The sequence below is a fragment of the Bos indicus genome, chromosome 2 (genome assembly GCF_029378745.1).
Source record: "Bos indicus isolate NIAB-ARS_2022 breed Sahiwal x Tharparkar chromosome 2, NIAB-ARS_B.indTharparkar_mat_pri_1.0, whole genome shotgun sequence".
In the NCBI taxonomy this organism is placed as follows: domain Eukaryota; kingdom Metazoa; phylum Chordata; class Mammalia; order Artiodactyla; family Bovidae; genus Bos; species Bos indicus.
The window spans coordinates 102,034,912-102,055,855 of record NC_091761.1 but is presented as its reverse complement, the minus strand read 5'-3'; the positions used below and the strand labels follow the sequence as shown (position 1 = coordinate 102,055,855).

General features: G+C 36.6%; 1 protein-coding gene across 2 annotated transcripts in view; it reads right to left on the bottom strand.

Annotated features, from left to right (window-relative positions):
- Positions 1-20,944, bottom strand: part of SPAG16 (sperm associated antigen 16) — a 1,079,093-nt gene that overhangs the window by 307,023 nt on the left and 751,126 nt on the right. For both annotated transcript variants that reach the window (XM_070771730.1, XM_070771724.1), the window contains one exon: positions 16,534-16,599. In XM_070771730.1, the coding sequence (XP_070627831.1) occupies positions 16,534-16,599 (66 nt within the window). The remainder of the gene's footprint in view (positions 1-16,533; positions 16,600-20,944) is intronic.

Sequence of the window (20,944 nt, the reverse complement as noted above, 5' to 3'; positions counted from 1 at the left end):
CGAGGTCTGCTTCCCATTTTCTGGTGAAGAAGCCCTGAGTGTGGGTGCAATAAGTCTCTACGCCCTTAAGCGTATGCTCTGGCCCAGAGGAGGTGAGTGCTGCAGCAAGTGAGGCCCGTGTAGTCACAGCAAAACCTATGCATCTCCCATGCAGGCATCTATGGTTCTGCCCAGAAGCAATGCTATATTGTGTCCTTTTCTCCACTGCATTCATCCCAGGCCTAGTGCTAGGCTGGCACTGGGGGCCAGGGCCCACACCCCAGGCCCTCTGGCATCTCTCTGTGCTGCTAGATAGAGTCCTCTGCCAGGGCCCATCCTCCTGAGATTCATTGCCTAGTACATCGTAGCAGCCCCCACCTAGTACACATTTCAGGCTGGGGAGTGCAGCTGGGTGACAGTCATCAGTGCAGGGGTACCTCTGCCCTGACTGCTAGCAAGCCAGCACGTGTGCATTCCTCTTGAGCAGAGTCCAGGCTCCTCCAACCCCTCTACCTGCTGCAGCAGACCTCCCAGAGTATTTCCCAGGATGAGAGCCTGCTCATATCAACCTTCTCTCCTCTTCACAGATCCCTTCCAAGGGTGCCAGTCCTGTCCCCGATGCCTGTTTTTTCCCCCTTTCTACACATTTTCATGGGATTTTTTCCTTGCAGCTTTTTGGTTGTATAAGAGATCTTTTGCCAGCTTCTAGTTGGTTTTCTGTCAAAATCATTCCAAATCTAGTATATTTTTGATGTTTGTTGGGGGAGGTGAGGTCCACATCCTCATACTCTGCCATCTTGATTCTCTGAGGCTGTTTCTAATTCATATACCTGGTGAGCACTAGTTGGGACTGGAAACTCAGTCTGATTGAAACCAAATTCATTAGATAAATAAGAAGAAATTTAGGAATAAATTCATATGTGAATCAGAAGGAAGGTCTTTATTTGAAGCTTTTAAATTTAATTTTGATGCTCATCATTATTTGACTTTGGCACAGTGACCTTGGAACTAGCAGAAGTTGAGGTTATAAATACACAATGTTGGGGAAGGGGGATATGGCTTATTAGTGAATGTTGCCAGACAATGAAAAGCCTGAGTAGAGCCTGGAGTTTTGTAACTTTACTTGTCACTTTCCCTGTTATACTGGAAAATACTTAAGATTTAATTAAAACATGCCAATAAACTTCTCACTCAGTCTTTAGCAATTATAACATGGCACATGTACATAATTAATGTGGTCACTTGAGTAATTCACACACATACTAAACACACACAGACACAGAGCATATATTTTCCTGAAATTATTATATCTCAAGAGTTCTTTGCCTCCGCTCATCAACTTATTTTATTTAAACAACTATCTTTTTTTTTAATTTTATTTTATTTTTAAACTTTACATAATTGTATTAGTTTTGACAAATATCAAAATGAATCCACCACAGGTATACATGTGTTCCCCATCCTGAACCCTCCTCCCTCCTCCCTCCCCATACCATCCCTCTGGGTCATCCCAGTGCACTAGCCCCAAGCATCCAGTATCAGGCATCGAACCTGGACTGGCATCTCGTTTCTTACGTGATATTTTACATGTTTCAATGGCATTCTCCCAAATCTTCCCACCCTCTCCCTCTCCCACAGAGTCCATAAGACTGTTCTATACATCAGTGTCTCTTTTGCTGTCTCGTACACCGGGTTATTGTTACCATCTTTCTAAATTCCATATATATGCGTTAGTATGCTGTATTGATGTTTTTCCTTCTGGCTTACTTCACTCTGTATAATAGGCTCCAGTTTCATCCACCTTATTAGAACTGATTCTAATGTATTCTTTTTAATGGCTGAGTAATACTCCATTGTGTATATGTACCACTGCTTTCTTATCCATTCATCTGCTGATGGACATCTAGGTTGCTTCCATATCCTGGCTATTATAAACAGTGCTGCGATGAACATTGGGGTACACGTGTCTCTTTCCCTTCTGGTTTCCTCAGTGTGTATGCCTAGCAGTGGGATTGCTGGATCATAAGGCAGTTCTATTTCCAGTTTTTTAAGGAATCTCCACACTGTTCTCCATAGTGGCTGTACTAGTTTGCTTTCCCACCAACAGTGTAAGAGGGTTCCCTTTTCTCCACACCCTCTCCAGCATTTATTATTTGTAGACTTTTGGATCACAGCCATTCTGACTGGTGTGAAATGGTACCTCATAGTGGTTTTGATTTGCATTTCTCTGATAATGAGTGATGTTGAGCATCTTTTCATGTGTTTGTTAGCCATCTGTATGTCTTCTTTGGAGAAATGTCTATTTAGTTCTTTGGCCCATTTTTTGATTGGGTCATTTATTTTTCTGGAGTTGAGCTGTAGGAGTTGCTTGTATATTTTTGAGACTAGTTGTTTGTCAGTTGCTTCATTTGCTATTATTTTCTCCCATTCTGAAGGCTGTCTTTTCACCTTGCTAATAGTTTCCTTTGATGTGCAGAAGCTTTTAAGGTTAATTAGGTCCCATTTGTTTATTTTTGCTTTTATTTCCAATATTCTGGGAGGTGGGTCATAGAGGATCCTGCTGTGATATATGTCAGAGAGTGTTTTGCCTATGTTCTCCTCTAGGAGTTTTATAGTTTCTGGTCTTACGTTTAGATCTTTAATCCATTTTGAGTTTATTTTTGTGTATGGTATTAGAAAGTGGTCTAGTTTCATTCTTTTACAAGTGGTTGACCAGATTTCCCAGCACCACTTGTTAAAGAGATTGTCTTTAATCCATTGTATATTCTTGCCTCCTTTGTCAAAGATAAGGTGTCCATATGTGCGTGGATTTATCTCTGGGCTTTCTATTTTGTTCCATTGATCTATATTTCTGTCTTTGTGCCAGTACCATACTGTCTTGATAACTGTGGCTTTGTAGTAGAGCCTGAAGTCAGGTAGGTTGATTCCTCCAGTTCCATTCTTCTTTCTCAAGATCGCTTTGGCTATTCGAGGTTTTTTTGTATTTCCATACAAATTGTGAAATTATTTGTTCTAGCTCTGTGATTAAACAACTATCTTTAAGTAAAGCACATATGCCATATTTATCAACATTTGAATGAAGCCTGTGGTGATAATTTTACTGCCTTAAAACAACCCACACTAATGGGTTTTATAATTTGCAAAATAAAGGGCATTCGAATGCTTTTAAAAACCAATTTGTCAACTGCTGAACTTTTACTACTTTGTGATCCATTTAATTGAACTGTTCTAACCCATCTTTCTCCATAGTACAACTATACCCCTCCACCAGTCTACTTTTATTTGTTATGATAAGCTGAAGAAATGTATATATAATTTTAAGATGATGAATTTTCTTTTTTTAAGGATTCCGATAAAATTCAGTCATTGATTAAATATTTACCATACAAGTGTTCCCCCTTAGAATGACCCAGTTCCAGGTAATGGAGTGTGGTGAGATAGGGAGGACAGGAGAGGCACAAACTGGAAACAAATAAGATATGATCCTGAGCTCTTAATGAGGTATGCATTTGAAACTTGAAACTAGTTTCTAAACATCCTAAATAAAATAAATTTCCTGTGACTTTACATGAGAACAAAACAGATATAATTGAATCTCTGATTCTACAGATTTGAAAATAACATCAAACTTTCTTTTCCAATGCTCTTCACATCCCTGGTAGGACCAATATTCTGTTCTGTCAACCTTTCACTTCGGACACTGCCACTCTATTCTTTCCATTTGCCAAATCAAGAAAGAGAACGTTCCATTTAAAGTCTGAAATGAATAGCATGTGATAGCAGCGCTGGAGCAGTTTTTGCATTGATTTACATAAGGAACCGGAGATCACAGGACCCCCCGAGGAGTAAAAGCTAGTCACAGTTGATACTACACTTGAAATACACCATGGACTGCAATTTTAATGATGCAGACATTTAAGTTTATCAATCTGTTGTCTTTCATCAAAGGAGAACAGCAGTCCTTTTACATTCCCAGAGTAATGAAGGGGACAGGGTAGGAAATGAAAATCAGAGAAACGCACGTCTTCTGCTGAAGTGACTAGAGGTCAGAGAGGGGTTTGGAACCTGGATGAAAACTAACCAATGACTAAGGTACAGACTGTGAAATATCCAGTCAAGCCAGTCTCTTCCTTATTAGAACAAGATTTGATTTTTTCTTTTTTTTCTTCACCTAAATCATTTCCACAAATATTTATCCAGCACTTACTAAGAACAAGGTACAACTTCATATTGCTAGTAATTTCAAGATAATCATTTTTTAAGTGCTCAGACAGAGCTTTTTAAAAATACATATGTTTACCACTTCACAGTTAAATAAAACTAATCACTTAGCAAAGATGGCAGCACCATATTAATTAACCATTCTCAATAACAATTGCTTTTCTCTTTGTCCTTTGATTCTTTGGTCACTGTACATGTTACATGTACAATCACACCAATTCTGTTAAACTTGTTTTAATTATTGTTAGCAACCTAAAGTGTTAGTCTATTTGGCAGAGGTCTCTTTTAAAGTGGCCAACAGTAAATGATTAATATAGTGTTCACTGCAATACCACTGTTGGAATAACCTGCAATTAATTTATTTCCTGTTAATATGTATATAAGCACAATTGCAATAAATTCAGAGCAGTTCCACCACATATTCAAAAATGACAATTTATGGATAGGTTTTTTTTTCATTATTTTTACATTTCTAAGGTTCATGTGTATGACAACAGGCTTTATTTGGTTGTTATCATATTGAAGTCACTGAATAAAATATATTTAAAACTATAGTTTGATTTAAAAAATAGATTAGAAGGTGGAACTATATATATTTAAAATTCATAGCCTTTCTAAGAACTATTATATACTAGGCTGTGCTTCTGTTTGTTCAGAATTTTTAGAAACAATTCAGTTTAGTTCAGTCGCTCAGTCATGTCCGACTCTTTGCAACTCCATGAATTGCAGCACACCAGGCTTCCCTGTCCATCACCAATTCCCAGAACTTGCTTAGACTCATGTCCATCGAGTTGGTGATGCCATCCAGACATCTCATTCTCTGTTGTCCCCTTCCCCTCCTGTCTTCAATCTTTCCCAGCATCAGGGTCTTTTCTAAGGAGTCAGTTCTTCACATCACGTGGCCAGAGTATTGGAGTTTCAGTTTCAGCATGTCTTTCCAATGAATATTCAGGACTGATCTCCTTTAGGATTGACTGGTTTGATCTCCTTGCAGTTCAAGGGACTCTCAAGAGTCTTCTCCAACACCAAAGTTCAAAAATATCAATTCTTCGGTGCTCAGCTCTCTTTATGGTCCAACTCTCACATCCATACATGACTACTGGAAAAGCCATAGCTTTGACTAGACAGACCTTTGCTGTTAAAGTAATGTTTCTGGTTTTTAATAGCTGTCTAACTTGGTCATAGCTTTTCTTCCAAGGAGCAAATGTCTTTTAATTTCATGGCTGCAGTCACCATCTGCAGTGAGTTTGCAGCCCAAGAAAAAAAAGTCTCTCACCCTTTCTTTTTCATTAGAGAAAATATATCCTTGAAGAAGTTGTAGGCATAGAATGCTCTTTGGAGAAAGAAAGTTATACTCTCAGAAAGGTACAGTCCATTTTTACTATTTTATATATGAAAATCAACATAATATGGAAGAAATCCATATATTAATGGCTTGGGAATATTTGTAATTTTGTATTTGAGCATATAAACTGAAAACCAGCTATTTCTTAAAAAATTTCTATCCCCTAACCTAAGAAAAAATTTATAAATACCTTTGGTCAACTCTAATAGGAAACTCATCAAAAAGAAACAAAGACTATATTTAATTAAGATTGTATTCCAAATTTTCTTCCACTTAGGTAGAGTAAAAGATCTAGATGCAACTAGTATTTAACTTAGTAACACAATTTTTGTTTTACTTCACTATCACCAAAGTATCAGGTCAAGGAATGTTAGCAAGTTCTTAATAAAAAGTGAATATGAAAACTTGAATACTTCAGGAAAATACAACTAGCTTAGGTTTCTGAATGCAATCTGGATTTAGGAACTACAATTCCCTTAGTTAGGAGACTGTTAGTGTTCTGGTACACCAGTTTTAATGGGGAGGGGTGAAAGACAACATGCTGCTGATTGACATTTCAGGCCCCGGGACCATGGTAAAACCTGCCACAGGAAATCTCAGCCCCTCTTCAGGGAGATGTAACATTTTTCCTGCAAGGCCACCCTGGATATAGGATCTGAATCTTCTGAAGAGGAAGGCCAGATTCTCCTGCTGTGCTTGTTGTTGTGCCTGTTAACTAGCAGTTTTTAAAGTATCAATTCACACGGTCACATTCATCAACAAATACACAATTAAGTGAAGAAAATTATATTAAAGGGGCTAATTTTTATTGTAATTGTGCTTATGAGTAAATTTGTGTGGCAATACATTGTGCTCTAATTATGTGACTCAGGGATAACATATGATACATTAGACACTATCCGTATATGTAAACAATCTCTTGTAAAACTCATGCTATTTATCATGCATGTAGTTTTTCAAACTTAAAATCTCATGCAAGTTTAGACTAACTTAATCATTACTAGAGAAAAATCTATTTTATATTGATATTTTGATTTTATTTAAAATATTTTTGTACTCTGGAAACCACTCAAATAAGATTTCATTGTACTAAAAGACTAGTTTCCTAAATAGCCAAATACTTTGAGCAATGACACTGTTTCTTATAGAAGTTGTAAATATATTTTGAACAATATTGGCAGCTGTGTGCTCAAAACAAACATGGACAATCTGAAAAAGTGTAATAAATTTTAAAATACTATTTTAAGATCAATAGTAAAAAATAAATTTAATTATATCACAGCAAACATTGTCCTAAGAATGTCCTCTAAAATACCCCTTGAGTTCTGACTTGTGTTGGCTTTCTAATGTTTCCTAATCAATGAATGTTTACTGATTACTTTCTGTACCAAGAACTATGCCAAGATCTATGGAGTAAAAATGTTAAGGTATTATTCAGCCAAAAGCATCTATTGTACTTCTCATAGTCGGGGCATTTTTATATGAATAAGCATTTTGAAAGCCATAGATAATGTTATGAGGTTATCCTAAAATAACCTCAACCATTTTACATTAAGCCAAAAGAGCAACCTAAGTGGACAATTATCTGTCAGACATAAGCTATTCCACCTCTTTATCTAATCCTTGTCCACTTCATGTGCCCTGTTCCTCTATCAGGCCCACTTCCACTACCTCAGAAACTTGTCCTTTACCGTTGCCTCTGCTTGAGTTCTCTTTCTTAAAATCATTGCACGATTTTCTTAAATGTCACTCTCTAGGAGAGTCCCTTTCTGACCATTTCGTTGTAAGCTCCAACTGTTACCTCATTACTCTTTTTCCACCCTAATTGATTTTGGATAAATAAGACTTACTATTCTTGAGACTATTCATGTGTTTACTAGTTTAATATCTCTGGTTCTTAGCAGAAGATAAAGTCCTAAGGGCAGAACTTCCCTTGTAGCTCAGCTGTTAAAAAATCTGCTGGCAATGGGGGAGACCTGAGTTTGATCCCTGGGTTGGAAAGATTCCAACCACTGGAGAAGGGAAAGGCTACCCACTCCAGTATTCTGGCCTGGAGAATTCCATGGATTGTATAGTCCATGGGGTCACAAAGAGCTGGACAAGACTCAGCAACTGAACTGACTGATATTTGTAAATATTTTAAGCCACCAAAAGGAAACACACACACACACACACACACATATATATATATACATAGACATACATACATACATATATATACACAAATTATTAGTTAGTTTCACAGTCAAAGAGGAAGTGTCAAGGAATATGACATAATCACATTGCTTCTAATTTTCATGGAACTACCAAGAAAATTACAAATGCTTAAATCACCTCTATCCAACTAAAGAAGTTATTAAAGGTTAAACTTTGGGGGCAGGGTAAAATCTTAAATGTATTGTATCTTCTTTGTCATATGAAGTATTAAATTTTTGAGAACTAAGTAGAAATAAAGAATATCTATCAATTTATTACATTTAAATATATTCTCTAATTTTTGAATGTCTGCTTGCAAGAACTCTTTTTTTCCTTCACTTTTACATTTTTCATCAAAAGTTATTTTTTCTTCACAAAAGTTAGCACAATAAGGTTATTTTCAAAAAGGTTTAGTTTAAGAAGATCATTTAGTATAGATTAGTTTAAAAGAACTGAAATTAATTTTTAATAAATGTAGGAATTATTGAAATAACTCAAATATTATATAAAATGAAAATGCCAAGTTCCATGGCCTTTAATTTTCTATTCTGTTGTTGTCTCCTTTCCCCCAGATAGACAGAACCTATTTTAGTGTTTTTCATCACACATCTAAAAGTTTTGACTTATGAATCATCTAGGTGTAGCAATGAATAAGAACTGACATCAAATATCAATATTATTGGCCCAGCTAAATGGTAGTTGACATCAACTTGTATTGCTGAAGAAGTAAACAAAAAATTTTTTTAGTAAGTACTGCCTGACATCATTTGTCCTTCAGAAGATCAATGACTGCATGACCTAAATGTTATTTGTATTTTTTATACAAAATGGCCAAAGATTGATACTAAGCACTTTGTTTGAGAATGAATATAAATGAACAAAATTCAGAAAACAGAAATTAATCTTCCTTTGCCAAAATGGAATGAGGATAACTTTATAGGTAGGCAATTGCAGGTATTTACTTTCCCATGATTTTTAAAAATAGATAATTAAGGCACTTATATTCACATACTAGTAACTTGGGAAAGCAATTAATCTATTACATATCAAATTTAAAGCTCTTAATAACCTAATTATTAAATGTTATGCTGTGATATGAAACAGACAAAATATTCCTATGTAGGTTTATATACATTTTTTCATGGAATTTGCTCAGGTTTAATACAATTCAATAATTTCCTATTCAGAATAGCTTTAGATTTTATTTTATTTCTGTTAAAATGTTAAGTGTATACTGCAGCTGTACGTTTATATCATCTATTTTAAATGAAATTAAGTGAAAGGATATAAGAAACTCATATATATGTGTGTGGTCATTCTTTCATTTACATCTACATATTCGCAAACAAGTGGCTAGAAAGAAACATCATCATTTAGCCACTAAGTCCTGTCCAACCCTTTTGCGATCCCATGGATGGCAGTCTGCCATGATCCTCTGTCCAAGATATTTCCCAGACAAAAATACTAGAGTGGGTTGCCATTTCCTTCTCCAGGGGATCTTCCCAACTCAGGGATTGAACCCATGTCTTCTACATTGGCAAGCAGATTCTTTACCATTGAGCCACCAGGGAAGCCCAGAAAGAAACATTAGCTTCACCAACAATAGTAGTAGTAATAAAACTCAACATTCAAAAAATTAAGATAGTTGCATCTGGTCCCATCACTTCATGGCAATTAAAGGGGAAAAAGTGGAAACAATGACAAATTTTATCTTCCTGTGCTCCGAAATCACTGGAGACAGTGACTTCAGCCATGAAGTTAAAAGATGCTTACGCCTTGGAAGAAAAGTTATGACCAACTTAGACAGCATATTAAAAAGCATAGACATTACTTTGCCAACAAAGATCCATGTGGTGAAAGATATGATTTTTCATGTACAGATGTGAGAGTTGGACTATAAAGAAATCTGATCACCGAAGAATTGATGATTTTGAACTGTGGTGATGGAGAAGACTCTTGAGAGTCCCCTTGGACTGCAAGGAAATCAAACCAGTCAATCCTAAAGGTTGAACAGAATATTCATTGGAAGGACTGATGCTGAAGCTGAAACTCCAATACTTTGCCCACCTGATGTGAAGAACTGACTCCTTAGAAAAGATCTTGATGCTGGGAAAGATTGAAGGCAGGAGGAGAAGGGGACAACAGAAGAAGCAATGATTGGATGGCATCATCAATTCAATGGAGTTTGAGCAAGCTCTGGGGGTTGGTGATGGATAGGGAAGCCTTGTATGCTGCAGTCCATGCAGTCACAAAGAGTCAGACACAACTGAGTGACTGAACTGAACTGAACTGAATTGTGGTGCTAGAGAAGACTCTTGAGAGTCCCTTGGACAGCAAGGAGATCAAACCAGTCAATCTTAAAGGAAATCAATTGTGAATATTCGTTAGAAGGACTGATGCTAAAGTTGAAGCTTCAATACTTCAGCCATCGGATGTGAAGAGTCAACCCTTGGTCTCCCAGACCCTGATGCTGGAAAAAAATGAAGGCAAAAGGAGAAGGGGGTAACAGAGGATGAGGTGGTTGGATTGCATCACAGACTCAATGGACATGAGTTTGAGCAAACTCTGGGAGACAGTGAAGAGCAGGGAAGTCTGACATGATTCAGTCCATGGGGTCACAAAGAGTCAGATACAACTTAGTGACTAAACAACAATAATAGTAACAGCTGGAGTGTTAAGAATAGAAGTGATAATAGTATTTTCTACTTGCCAGGTATTATATTAAACATATTATTATGTATTGTGTAATACTGTTCTTTTTATCATTCATTTTTACAATGAACTAAATGATTATCAAGATTATACATCTTGTGAGTGGAAAATCCAGTATCCAAACTGTACTAGGGGACAAGTATAACTGAAATTGGGTAATTTTCCAGTGTTCTAAAATTATGGAACAGTGTGATGCTATAGAAGTTTTCTAAGGAACAGCTAATCTATTATGAGAATTAAGTGAGCTTGTCTTGCAGTTTAATATCCACAGAACTTTGAAAGCCAACATAGTTGAAAAAATAAGATGCAATGATACATACTATAATGAAATCCTTGTGCTTTCATTGGTCTAAAACTCTGCATTTATTCATCACATTTTTTGAATATTATGTATGCAAAATAGGCATACTAGATGCTGGAGATAGTGAGCCAAACAAGATTTAAATGTCCTATTTCACATTTCTTTTTAATGCTGTTCAGTGTACAGATTTTTTTTTAAGTAAACAGAGAAAAGCCCCAAGACATTGTGAACCATGACTGAAAAGGAGGTCAAACTGAACTAAATTAAGTTCATTGCAGTAGAATGGCTAGAATGATAACTGAGGTACCCAAGCTGGGGTACAATAAGTGAAGGCAGAAAGGTGATAAGATGTGAGTAAGATTTTAGCTAATAAGAGCTCTCAATGAAGTGGAAGCACCATACTGGCTTTACTTAAGAGCTGGAAGACAGACTGGTATCTTTAGAAAAGCAATGCTTGGAACTGAGGATTTGAAAACGATGCAATTACAGTTAAGGACAAAGTGTTCAGAGTTTGACTTCAAGAGTAAGTAGCTGAGGAGGAAAAAGGTGTTTGAGGAAAACTGGTCAAGGAAGTAAGTGTCAAAGTACTTCATGAGCCATATATATAAAGGGAGACAATAACTCAGGAATTATAGTCTTCAGAGAAGTAAGGTGACTGGGAGGTTCTCAGCAGTGAATCACAGCAACGAATCTGTCTTAGGATTTCAGTGGGATTACAGCATATTTTGATTTTAAAATATCTAATGTGTTAGTATAATGTATTGGTGTTTTTCTTTCTGGCTTACTTCACTCTCTATAATCGGCTCCAGTTTCATCCACCTCATTAGAACTGATTCAAATGTATTCTTTTCAATGGCTGAGTAATACTCCATTGTGTATATGTACCACAGCTTTCTTATCCATTCATCTGCTGATGGACATCTAGGTTGCTTCCATGTCCTGGCTATTATAAAAAGTGCTGTGATGAACATTGGGGTACACATGTCTCTTTCAATTCTAACTCATATATATGGAATTTAGAAAGATGGTAAGGATAACCCTGTATGCGAGACAGCAAAAGAAACACAGATGTATAGAACAGTCTTTTGGACTCTGTGGGGGGTGGGGGATGATTTGGGAGAATGGCATTGAAGGTCCTTCTAGTCAAGGCTATGGTTTTTCCTGTGGTCATATATGGATGTGAGAGTTGGACTGTGAAGAAGGCTGAGTGCCAAAGAATTGATGCTTTTGAACTGTGGTGTTGGAGAAGACTTTTGAGTTGGACTGCAAGAAGATCCAACCAGTCCATTCTGAAGGAGATCATCCCTGGGATTTCTTTGGAAGGAATGATGCTAAAGCTGAAACTCCAGTACTTAGGCCACCTCATGCGAAGAGTTGACTCATTGGAAAAGACTCTGATGCTGGGAGGGATTGGGGGCAGGAGGAGAAAGGGACAACAGAGGATGAGATGGCTGGATGGCATCACTGACTCGATGGACATGAGTCTGAGTGAATTCCGGGAGTTGGTGATGGACAGGGAGGCCTTGCGTGCTGTGATTCATGGGGTCGCAGAGAGTTGGACACGACTGAGCAACTGAACTGAACTGAACTGAATATCATATAAGAAACAAATCGCCAGTCCAGGTTCGATGCAGGATACAGGAAGCTTGGGGCTGGTGTACTGGGATGACCCAGAGGGATGGTATGGGGAGGGAAGTGTGAGGGGGGTTCAGGATGGGGAACACATGTACAGCCGTGGTGGATTCATGTTGATGTATGGCAAAACCAATACAATATTGTAAAGTAATTAGCATCTAATTAAAATAAATAAATTTAAATTAAAAAAAATAAAATAAAATATCTAATGTGGTTCATGACTTAACTCTGAAAGTCCAATTATTCCTCAGTGAGCTTTCAGCTAAAGCTGACAGCCCACATTTTCTGGAGCAACTCCTTATCATCCAACCTGAATCCACAGCCTCTGATACATACGGAAAGTACAGGAAGATACCTAGGCACAGAGAATGCAGAGGACTTCATCTTTTTTCAATACTACCATATTTTATGAGTACTGGCTTTTTGATATTTTCCTTCTGATACAGTCATTTTGATTCTATGGCCATTTTGACATGCAAAATGTAAATGACTGTTATTGATAGATGCCCATATCAGCATTTTTTCCCTTATTACTTACTTATCTTCAAAGATCTGTGTTTGTCCCTTAATTTGATCCTATTACCTCTCCTAGCTCTCACATACCCTTCTACAGTATCCTCTAATGATCCATATATATGATCAACCAATTCCCCCTGCAATGCCACTTTCTGTTCTAAACACTTCCTTCACCTTCTCAGCTTAAATTGTGACCTGAATCATTACTCACAACCATCACTCTTCTTCAAGTACTCTAAAGCAAGAAATTATTTCTCTTGTCCTCTATATGACTCAAGGCCAACAGATGGGGTAGGAGTCTACATTGCTGCAAAGTCCTATTAAATCCCTTTCTGTCTTACTTATTTAAAACTCCAAACTGCTGCAAAGTGAAACTGACAGACTTCACCTTCCATCACTCTTATTCACAGCAGGCAGTTTCCATGGAATTGTAGACGAAAAACAAGTCAGAACTTGAATAGCCTTCTATTAAGGCTATATGTCATTCATTTCAAAATCAAAATATCCACATTTTATATAATTAAAGTATATACTACTATATTAAAATAATCAATATAACAATACTTGAATAAAGCAATAGGTTAATTAAAATTAGTGAGAATAGAACTTAAGGATGTGTGAAACTTATTCTTTTACGAGCTGATTAGAATTCTAGAACTACTAGAATTACCTTTGACTCTACAGAGCCTTTCAGCTTTGTTTCAACAATCAATGTGTTGAGACTAAATTCCTAGCTTGAATGTGCAAGACGGAGGTAAACAGTCCCACGGAAGGATGTACTGGTATTCTAATAGAGTTGATTTACAGTGTTCATCTGACTTTCCAGGCAGGCATAGCACAGCCATCCTGGCTATGTATCTCTCGGAACAGTTGGAAATATCCACAGAAATATAAGGACACTCGCCTGACCATAACATCACTCTAGAAGAGGATCAAGAAAAGTTCTTAGAAGGCCTGATGGAATCTCCACCCTAGCCAGACTATAGGTCAATTTTCTAAAAATTTAAAGGCAGGGGACACTCCGATAGGGATCCCCTATTCATTTTCTTGCTACATATTTCTACAATTAAAAATTACTTATATTGAGTTGTCTGTGTCTATTAATATTATCATGGTAATTACAATCAACTAAAAAAAAATTGGTTTTGCTTTACAAAACTGACTTAGTAAAAAGCTTTCATAGGTCCTTAAAATGTTTCATTAGCAGATTACTTTAAAAAGAGGTTTTAGATAAAAATCTATCTCCAATAGAAAAATCAGTCAGAGATGAAGACACTGGGGCCCTAGTCCTATAACACAGAAATAAATCTTAATTTATACACTTTTATATAGAACCATGCATACATACTGATATTGTATATTTGTTTCTGTGATTCTTGGTGGCTAGCTGGATCTCACTGAGTTTTACATTTTTGATTTCTGCTTACAAATCTAAAATTAAAGAATTTTCCAAAAATTGTGTTTATGTAAATAGCTAAGTGCATTTTAACTGGTAATGTAACTTGAATGCATATCCGTAAGGCATCAAACAATTATCAGACAGACCTGATACTACACAATTCTCTGCCTGCTATATATGTACCATATAATGCATTTATGATCACAACTTTGAGAGTTTGAATGTGAACTGTGTCACAACGCCATTTCCTTCAGAAATCCTGAAAGTCTTTGCACTCTTTTGGTTACTGCTGCCTTCATCCTCCTGACACTCCCTAACAGGTATGTGAAATATGACAGTTTTCAAAACAGTTGACATAAATGACTGAAAATTTCACTTAAGAGTGTCATTCATCAAAATAAAACAGCATTTCCTTAACAGTAATTAAATATTTATAGCAAAGAAGAGATAAATTAATGGAAAAATTCAATGAGGCTTGGGGAACGTTGATTTGGAACAGTGTTGTAATAGTCCCTTTGGTATGAACAAAGTGTGTAAACAATAACACTTTGATATTGGACAGTCACTTTGGTCAGTCACTTTGATATTGGGCACCTGGACCTCATATTCATTATCTTGCTTTTGAAATACACATAATTAATGTATGTGTCCCTTGATTGCTGAGTGAATAAATCTAATTTAGGTATTTCCATATTTATTAATTGTACTATTTAGGATTGTTAAATGGTGTGAACTTTCCAGCTATAAGACTACTTGCCAAAATAAATGTTTGACTAACAAAATATTACTTTACTACATTTTAGCTTCCATTTAATTTTCCTAAGGTATGTGAAGCTTTAAGCCACTTAATAGATTTTTTAGCATAAATATCCTATCATGTGGGTCTACAGTTCTTAAATGGCTATATACTCTGCTAGAAATAAAATTTCACTTGGTATTTAGAACTAATTTATAATATATTGACTCAAGAGAGTCAATTAAATGGAAATTCTTTATTAAAACAAATTTGTTAAAATTTAATTTTAGTTGAGCCAATCATGAATATTCCAGGGCTGGTGACCCCAGCACGATTTCACTTGAAGTAAACAACATTCCGTTAGCAGAAATTATTCTTAGTGAATTATTTTTAGTGAACACTCTTCTCTCTCTAAAAGAATAACAACAGCATGATAGTAATGGAATTTTGACTAAGCTATCATTTTGAGGTTGGGTGTAGGTAATCTATCAGATTTCATTTTTAGCTAATTGGGAAAGAAAGAGGAATATGGAACTAAGATTTACACTCTACTGGGAACTGAGTCAAATTAAAATGTTAGATATAATTAAATCATATAGTTTGAAGGGGCTTGAGAAGTCATCTATCTAGTCAAAGTGCTTTCATTTGAGAAGGTACAAACAAAATCATCCTTCCATGATTACCATCTGAACTCTTTTAGTGAGAGTGAAAGTGTTGTGTTTGACTCTTCCTGAGCCCATGGACTGTAGCCTGGCAGGCTCCTCTTGTCCATGGAGTTCTCCAGGCAAAAATACTGGAGTGCATAGCCATTCCCTTCTCCCAGGGATCTTCCTGACTCAGGGATTGAAGCTGGGTCTCCTGTATTGCAGGTGGATTCTGTACTGAGCCGCCAAGGAAGCCCTTTTAGAGACAATCTGAATTAGCACAGAAACTCAAAGCCATGTTTAACAATCTTCATCACTGGCAAAATCATCCCGATCTCTACATAACTCAAACTGTAGATAAATATTTTTGCTATGTCATCAGTTTATATAAAGAAAGACATATTTGAAACTTTTTCATAAGAAACTGAAAAACTGTTAAATCAAGGTTGCTCTATTCTACCCTGAGGAAAGGCCCCATTTCTTTAACATTTTCTATTCTTGACTATCCTGTCAATCATTTTCTTTAGTTTATGATCTTACACTAAAATTTACAAGCTTATATTCTACTTACTTTCTTGAAGGCCACGCTATACAGAAAGCCTTGAAACATGTGTTTAAGTGGAATTAAGTACAATAGAAGATTCCCCTCTACTTACCACTGTAAAGTGTGTTTTAAACTTCTTTAATTCTATATTATGTGTACATTGTTTTCATTGCTGTAGTCAGTTTACAAATTTGTTCTCTCCTCTCACCCTGTTAACCTGCCACTTTTCTCTGGCATTTTTTTTTCATTAAAGTGAATTTGAATAATAAAGCTGTAAAATAACTTAGTGGAAGAACTCAACTCACCCTAGGAGTGAAGGTGGCGTCATTGATGGAATGCATGTGACCGTAGAGAGACTGCTCACATTTCCCCTAAGAAGACAAAGCGGAAACACAAGTCAGATAAATTCCTTTCAATACATGTGAAAAGAAATGGAAAGATAACAAATGATCTTGTTTGTTTTAAAGTAATGTTTAAGTCAATTAATAAAATCAATACATACTCATGGTAGAAAATGCTAAATTTTGCTGTCAGCTACCGTGTAGAATCAGACACAGCTGTACTCGTGAGTGTGTCACCAGCATTGGTATTTTACAGTGAAATTCCAGTATTCTCACAGTTATATCATTGAACTGGTAGTGAATTCTCACTAAATGACTCCATTTGCAATTAGCGTACCTTTCTAGTCATGGTGCCAAGTAGTGAATTCTTATAGAAAGCCCTCATTTCCAGGATGTTTTCATCACTGCTGAGGGTATGGGGTTCTTTTTCCTTTTTAATCACAAGATCGCATTTTAATTCATAAATTCTGAGTTTGGTATTAAGATCATTACAAGTATAAAAAATGTTACAAACATGTCCAGTAGTATTTTTAACACAAAATAAGCATTTATTTTGAGAAAAGCATGCTTTGCATCTACTTATTTATCTTTTCCAAACAATAGATAAAACTAATTGAAATTAACTACAAAATTTCCAAAAATGAGCCCATAGCACACTATACCCTAATGGCAGAAAGTGAAGAGGAACTAAAGAGTCTCCTGACAAGGGTGAAAGAGAAGATTAAAAAAAGCTGGCTTTAAATTCATCATTCAAAAAACTAAGATTATGACATCCAGTCCTATTGCTTTATGGCAAACAGAAAGGGAAAAAGTGGAAGTGACAGATTTTATCTTCCTGGGCTCCAAAATAACTGTGGATGATGACTGCAGCCATGAAAGTAAAAAGTGCTTGCTCTTTGGAAGGAAAGCTAGGACAAATCTAGACATATTAAAAAAGCAAATTCATCACTTTGCCAGCAAAGGTCCATATAGTAAAAGCTATAGTTTTTCCAGTAGTCATGTATGGATGTGAGAGTTAGACCGTAAAGAAGGCTGAGTGCCAAAGAATTGATGCTTTCTAACTGTGGTGCTGAAGAAGACTCTTGACAGTCCCTTGGATGGCAAGGAGATTAAACCAGTCAATCCTAAAGGAAATCAGCCTTGAATATTCATTGGTAGGACTAATACTGACGCTCCAATACTTTGTCCACCTGATATGAAGAGACAACTTATTGGAAAAGACTTTGATTCTGCGAAAGATGGAAGGCAAAAGGAGAAGAGGGTGGCAGAGGATGAAATGGTTGGATAGCATCACTGACTCAATGGACCTGAGTTTGAACAAACCCTGGGAGATAGTGAAGGACAAGGAATGCTGACATGCTGCAGTTCATGGGGTCACAAAGAGTCAGACATGACTTAGCAACTGGACAACAAAACATTATAAAAGGATTTAAATGTAGGACCTTTCATTGTGTCATCAATGTTCAAAGTGCATTCTTACCTATCCTAGGGAAATAACTCAAGTCTTATAGAAGAACCAGAGAACAGAGAAAGTTAAATCTGAAATGTTGTTTGCAGATTATTGTTATGGGATGAAATTCAGATTTCATTTTATAATGCATCATTCATTTAACAAATATCTTTGAGCAATTAATGTATTCTCAGCACAATTCTTAGAATATGTCAATGAATAAAACAAAGAAACCTGTCTTCATTGACCTTAAAATCTAGGGGAAGAGTGAAGGAACAGACATTTTAAGAAGGTATGAGTGTGTTGCTTAGTCACTCAGTCACGTCTGACTCCTTGTAACCCCATGGACTATAGCCTGTCAGGCTCCTCTGTCCATCAGGATTCTCCAGACAAGAATATTGGAGTTGGTTCCCATGCCCTCCTCCAGGGAATCTTCCCAACCCAAGGACTGAACCCAGGTCTCCCTGCAATCAGCATTGCAGGCTGATTCTTTATCATCTGAGCCACCAGGGAAGCTAAGTGTGTTAGAAGAGAATAAATACTGTAGAAAGAAGAAAAGTCAGGTAGGGTAATGGGTGTCATGAATTCTGGGATTGAAGATCTAAGTGCAAATCCAATTATCAAGTAGAGTGATAGAGTTTGATCACATTCAGAAAGCAGGGTTTGAGCAAAGACTGAGGCAGTAATGGGAGTTGCCCAAGAAGACATCTGGAGGAAGTGCATTCCAAGAAGGAGAAAAAGTTAGAACAAATGCCTCAATGTGGGAGTCTGCCTAGTATGTTTCTGAAACAGAAAAGAAGCCATTGTGGCTGGACAGAAGTCAGTCAGAAGGAGAGTAAGTGTACTCAAAAGGCTTCATCTATTTTTTATTCACTACATTTTGTTGACTTAATCCTAAACTATTTAAGGAGGAGAGATTTCAGAAAAGACCATAGAAGGAGATATTAAAAGATACAGGGTCATCATTATGCCTCCTCACTGCCACAGAACATTCACAGACTAGTTTGGAACTAAGAGGAAAGGCTTTGTAACTAAACTTATTTAATCCTCATTATTGTCACCGAATTCAACACATTAAATTTCAAGTATCTATTTATAGAACTAATGCATGCTATTAATCCCTTTTTATAGAATGCAAAATTTCCCCACATGAATTTAAAACTCATAAAAATATATTGAAACACTTTGGCACCCTCTCAGGATTCCCCCTATTCAGGCTCTTCTGGTTTAGTATCTTGATGCTGTTAATAATATTAAACCAATTATGCTGAGGACTTCAAATCATCCAAATTCCCAAAGTAGGAAAAAATTACTTACAAAGTCAAAAAGGCAAATATAAGATGTTGTAGTTAGCTTTCATATATTATCTTAGGAGAACTTATGGTTAATTTTTTTGAGAACTCAGTAGGAAATAGCAAACTGTTTTAGTATTCTTGCCTGGGAAATCCCATGGACAGGGGAGTCTGGTGGTCTACAGTCCATGGGGTAGCAAAGAATCATACACAACTGATCAACTGAGTATACAATACCATATATAATTAAATAACATTATAATTATATAATGAGTGCTAATATGGTCTAAGTATTTATTAGTAAATTTGTCTTAAAATAATTTCTGTGTTAATAAAAATTTTACATTTGGTCCTCTTCTAAATTGAGAACCTCTAAACTATTTGATTAATTGGTATGGAAAATGGAGTTTCCTGATTCAAACCCTGAATGCCAAGATTTAATTCAAAGTTGAATCTCCAAGGCACTCTTGAAAAGCCCTGGAAATATGGGGATATAATGGAAATGCTGACGGACCACATTTGTGCTGCTATAACAAAACCTGACTCGAAGATAAATGTTTCATGAATTAAGAAAAGTTAAAAAAGCTTTTCTATCCAGCTTTGTTCCCAAGATAAAAGTGAATCTCCTCCTTTTTCTTTGTCGTATAGGGAATATGAGGGTTACTAATATTCTGGTCTGCAAACAGCCTTAATCAAAAGCAATACCCAAATCAGGACATTAAAATTTGGAATATCTTCTTTGATGAATTCTTGTCAGAATTGTTTTTTTTCTCCCCCCAAAGAAGTGAAAAAAATGAAAAAGAGGGTAGTGTTTTCCCAAAAAAAAGAAAAAAAAAAAAAAAAGCCACATGAGCTAACATGTCATTGCTCCAGCATTTGATTCTCTCAGGGAAGCTGTGTGCAATAATGGTTTCTCTGACTTGCCCTGGGGACAGAAACATCTCCGACTTAATTCTTGGCTCTGCTGTGCGACCAAACAGTGGTGCGACATTAAATAGGTTGCTTCAATTCACTGTGCTTTAGTCGCCTCATGCAATTCTCAAAACAAATCTATAGATTAAATGCCATTACCCATGTCTAATGAGATGATAAAAACGTTGTATCATCATTTAGGTCTGTTTTAAGAATTACATGAGATAATGCGTGTGGAATGTTGGTACAATGCCTTCAGTGCAAAGAAAGAACACAAATATTAGCCCGTAATACATGTGACATAGGCCATTGAAATACTGGTGATGTTCAGTACCTCTGCCCTTAGCTATCTGTCTCCTTAAAGATCCTCGGAAGGAGTCTTATCAGCATGAGTGCTGATTTTTTCCATTTATCCCTCAGATGCATTCCCCATGTGGCACTGCCCTGCTCTGTGCCCTGATGTCTACTAACTACAACATCATGGGCTTTCAGGCCCTCCATCCTCTGTTCAGAGTGAGCCAGAGGACAGTGCCAGCAGGATACAGAAGAGCCAAACAATATGGAAGATGGATAAATGACCACTTCAGCTCCCTTCCTGTTCAGCTGTGATTTTCTTATTGGCTCTGTCCTCCGCCTAATTCCACTGCTTGTGTTGTGCAGGTTGTCTATAATGGTGACAGCTCACACTGTGTCCGCTGTGATCTCCTTCCCTGGCCCCTTC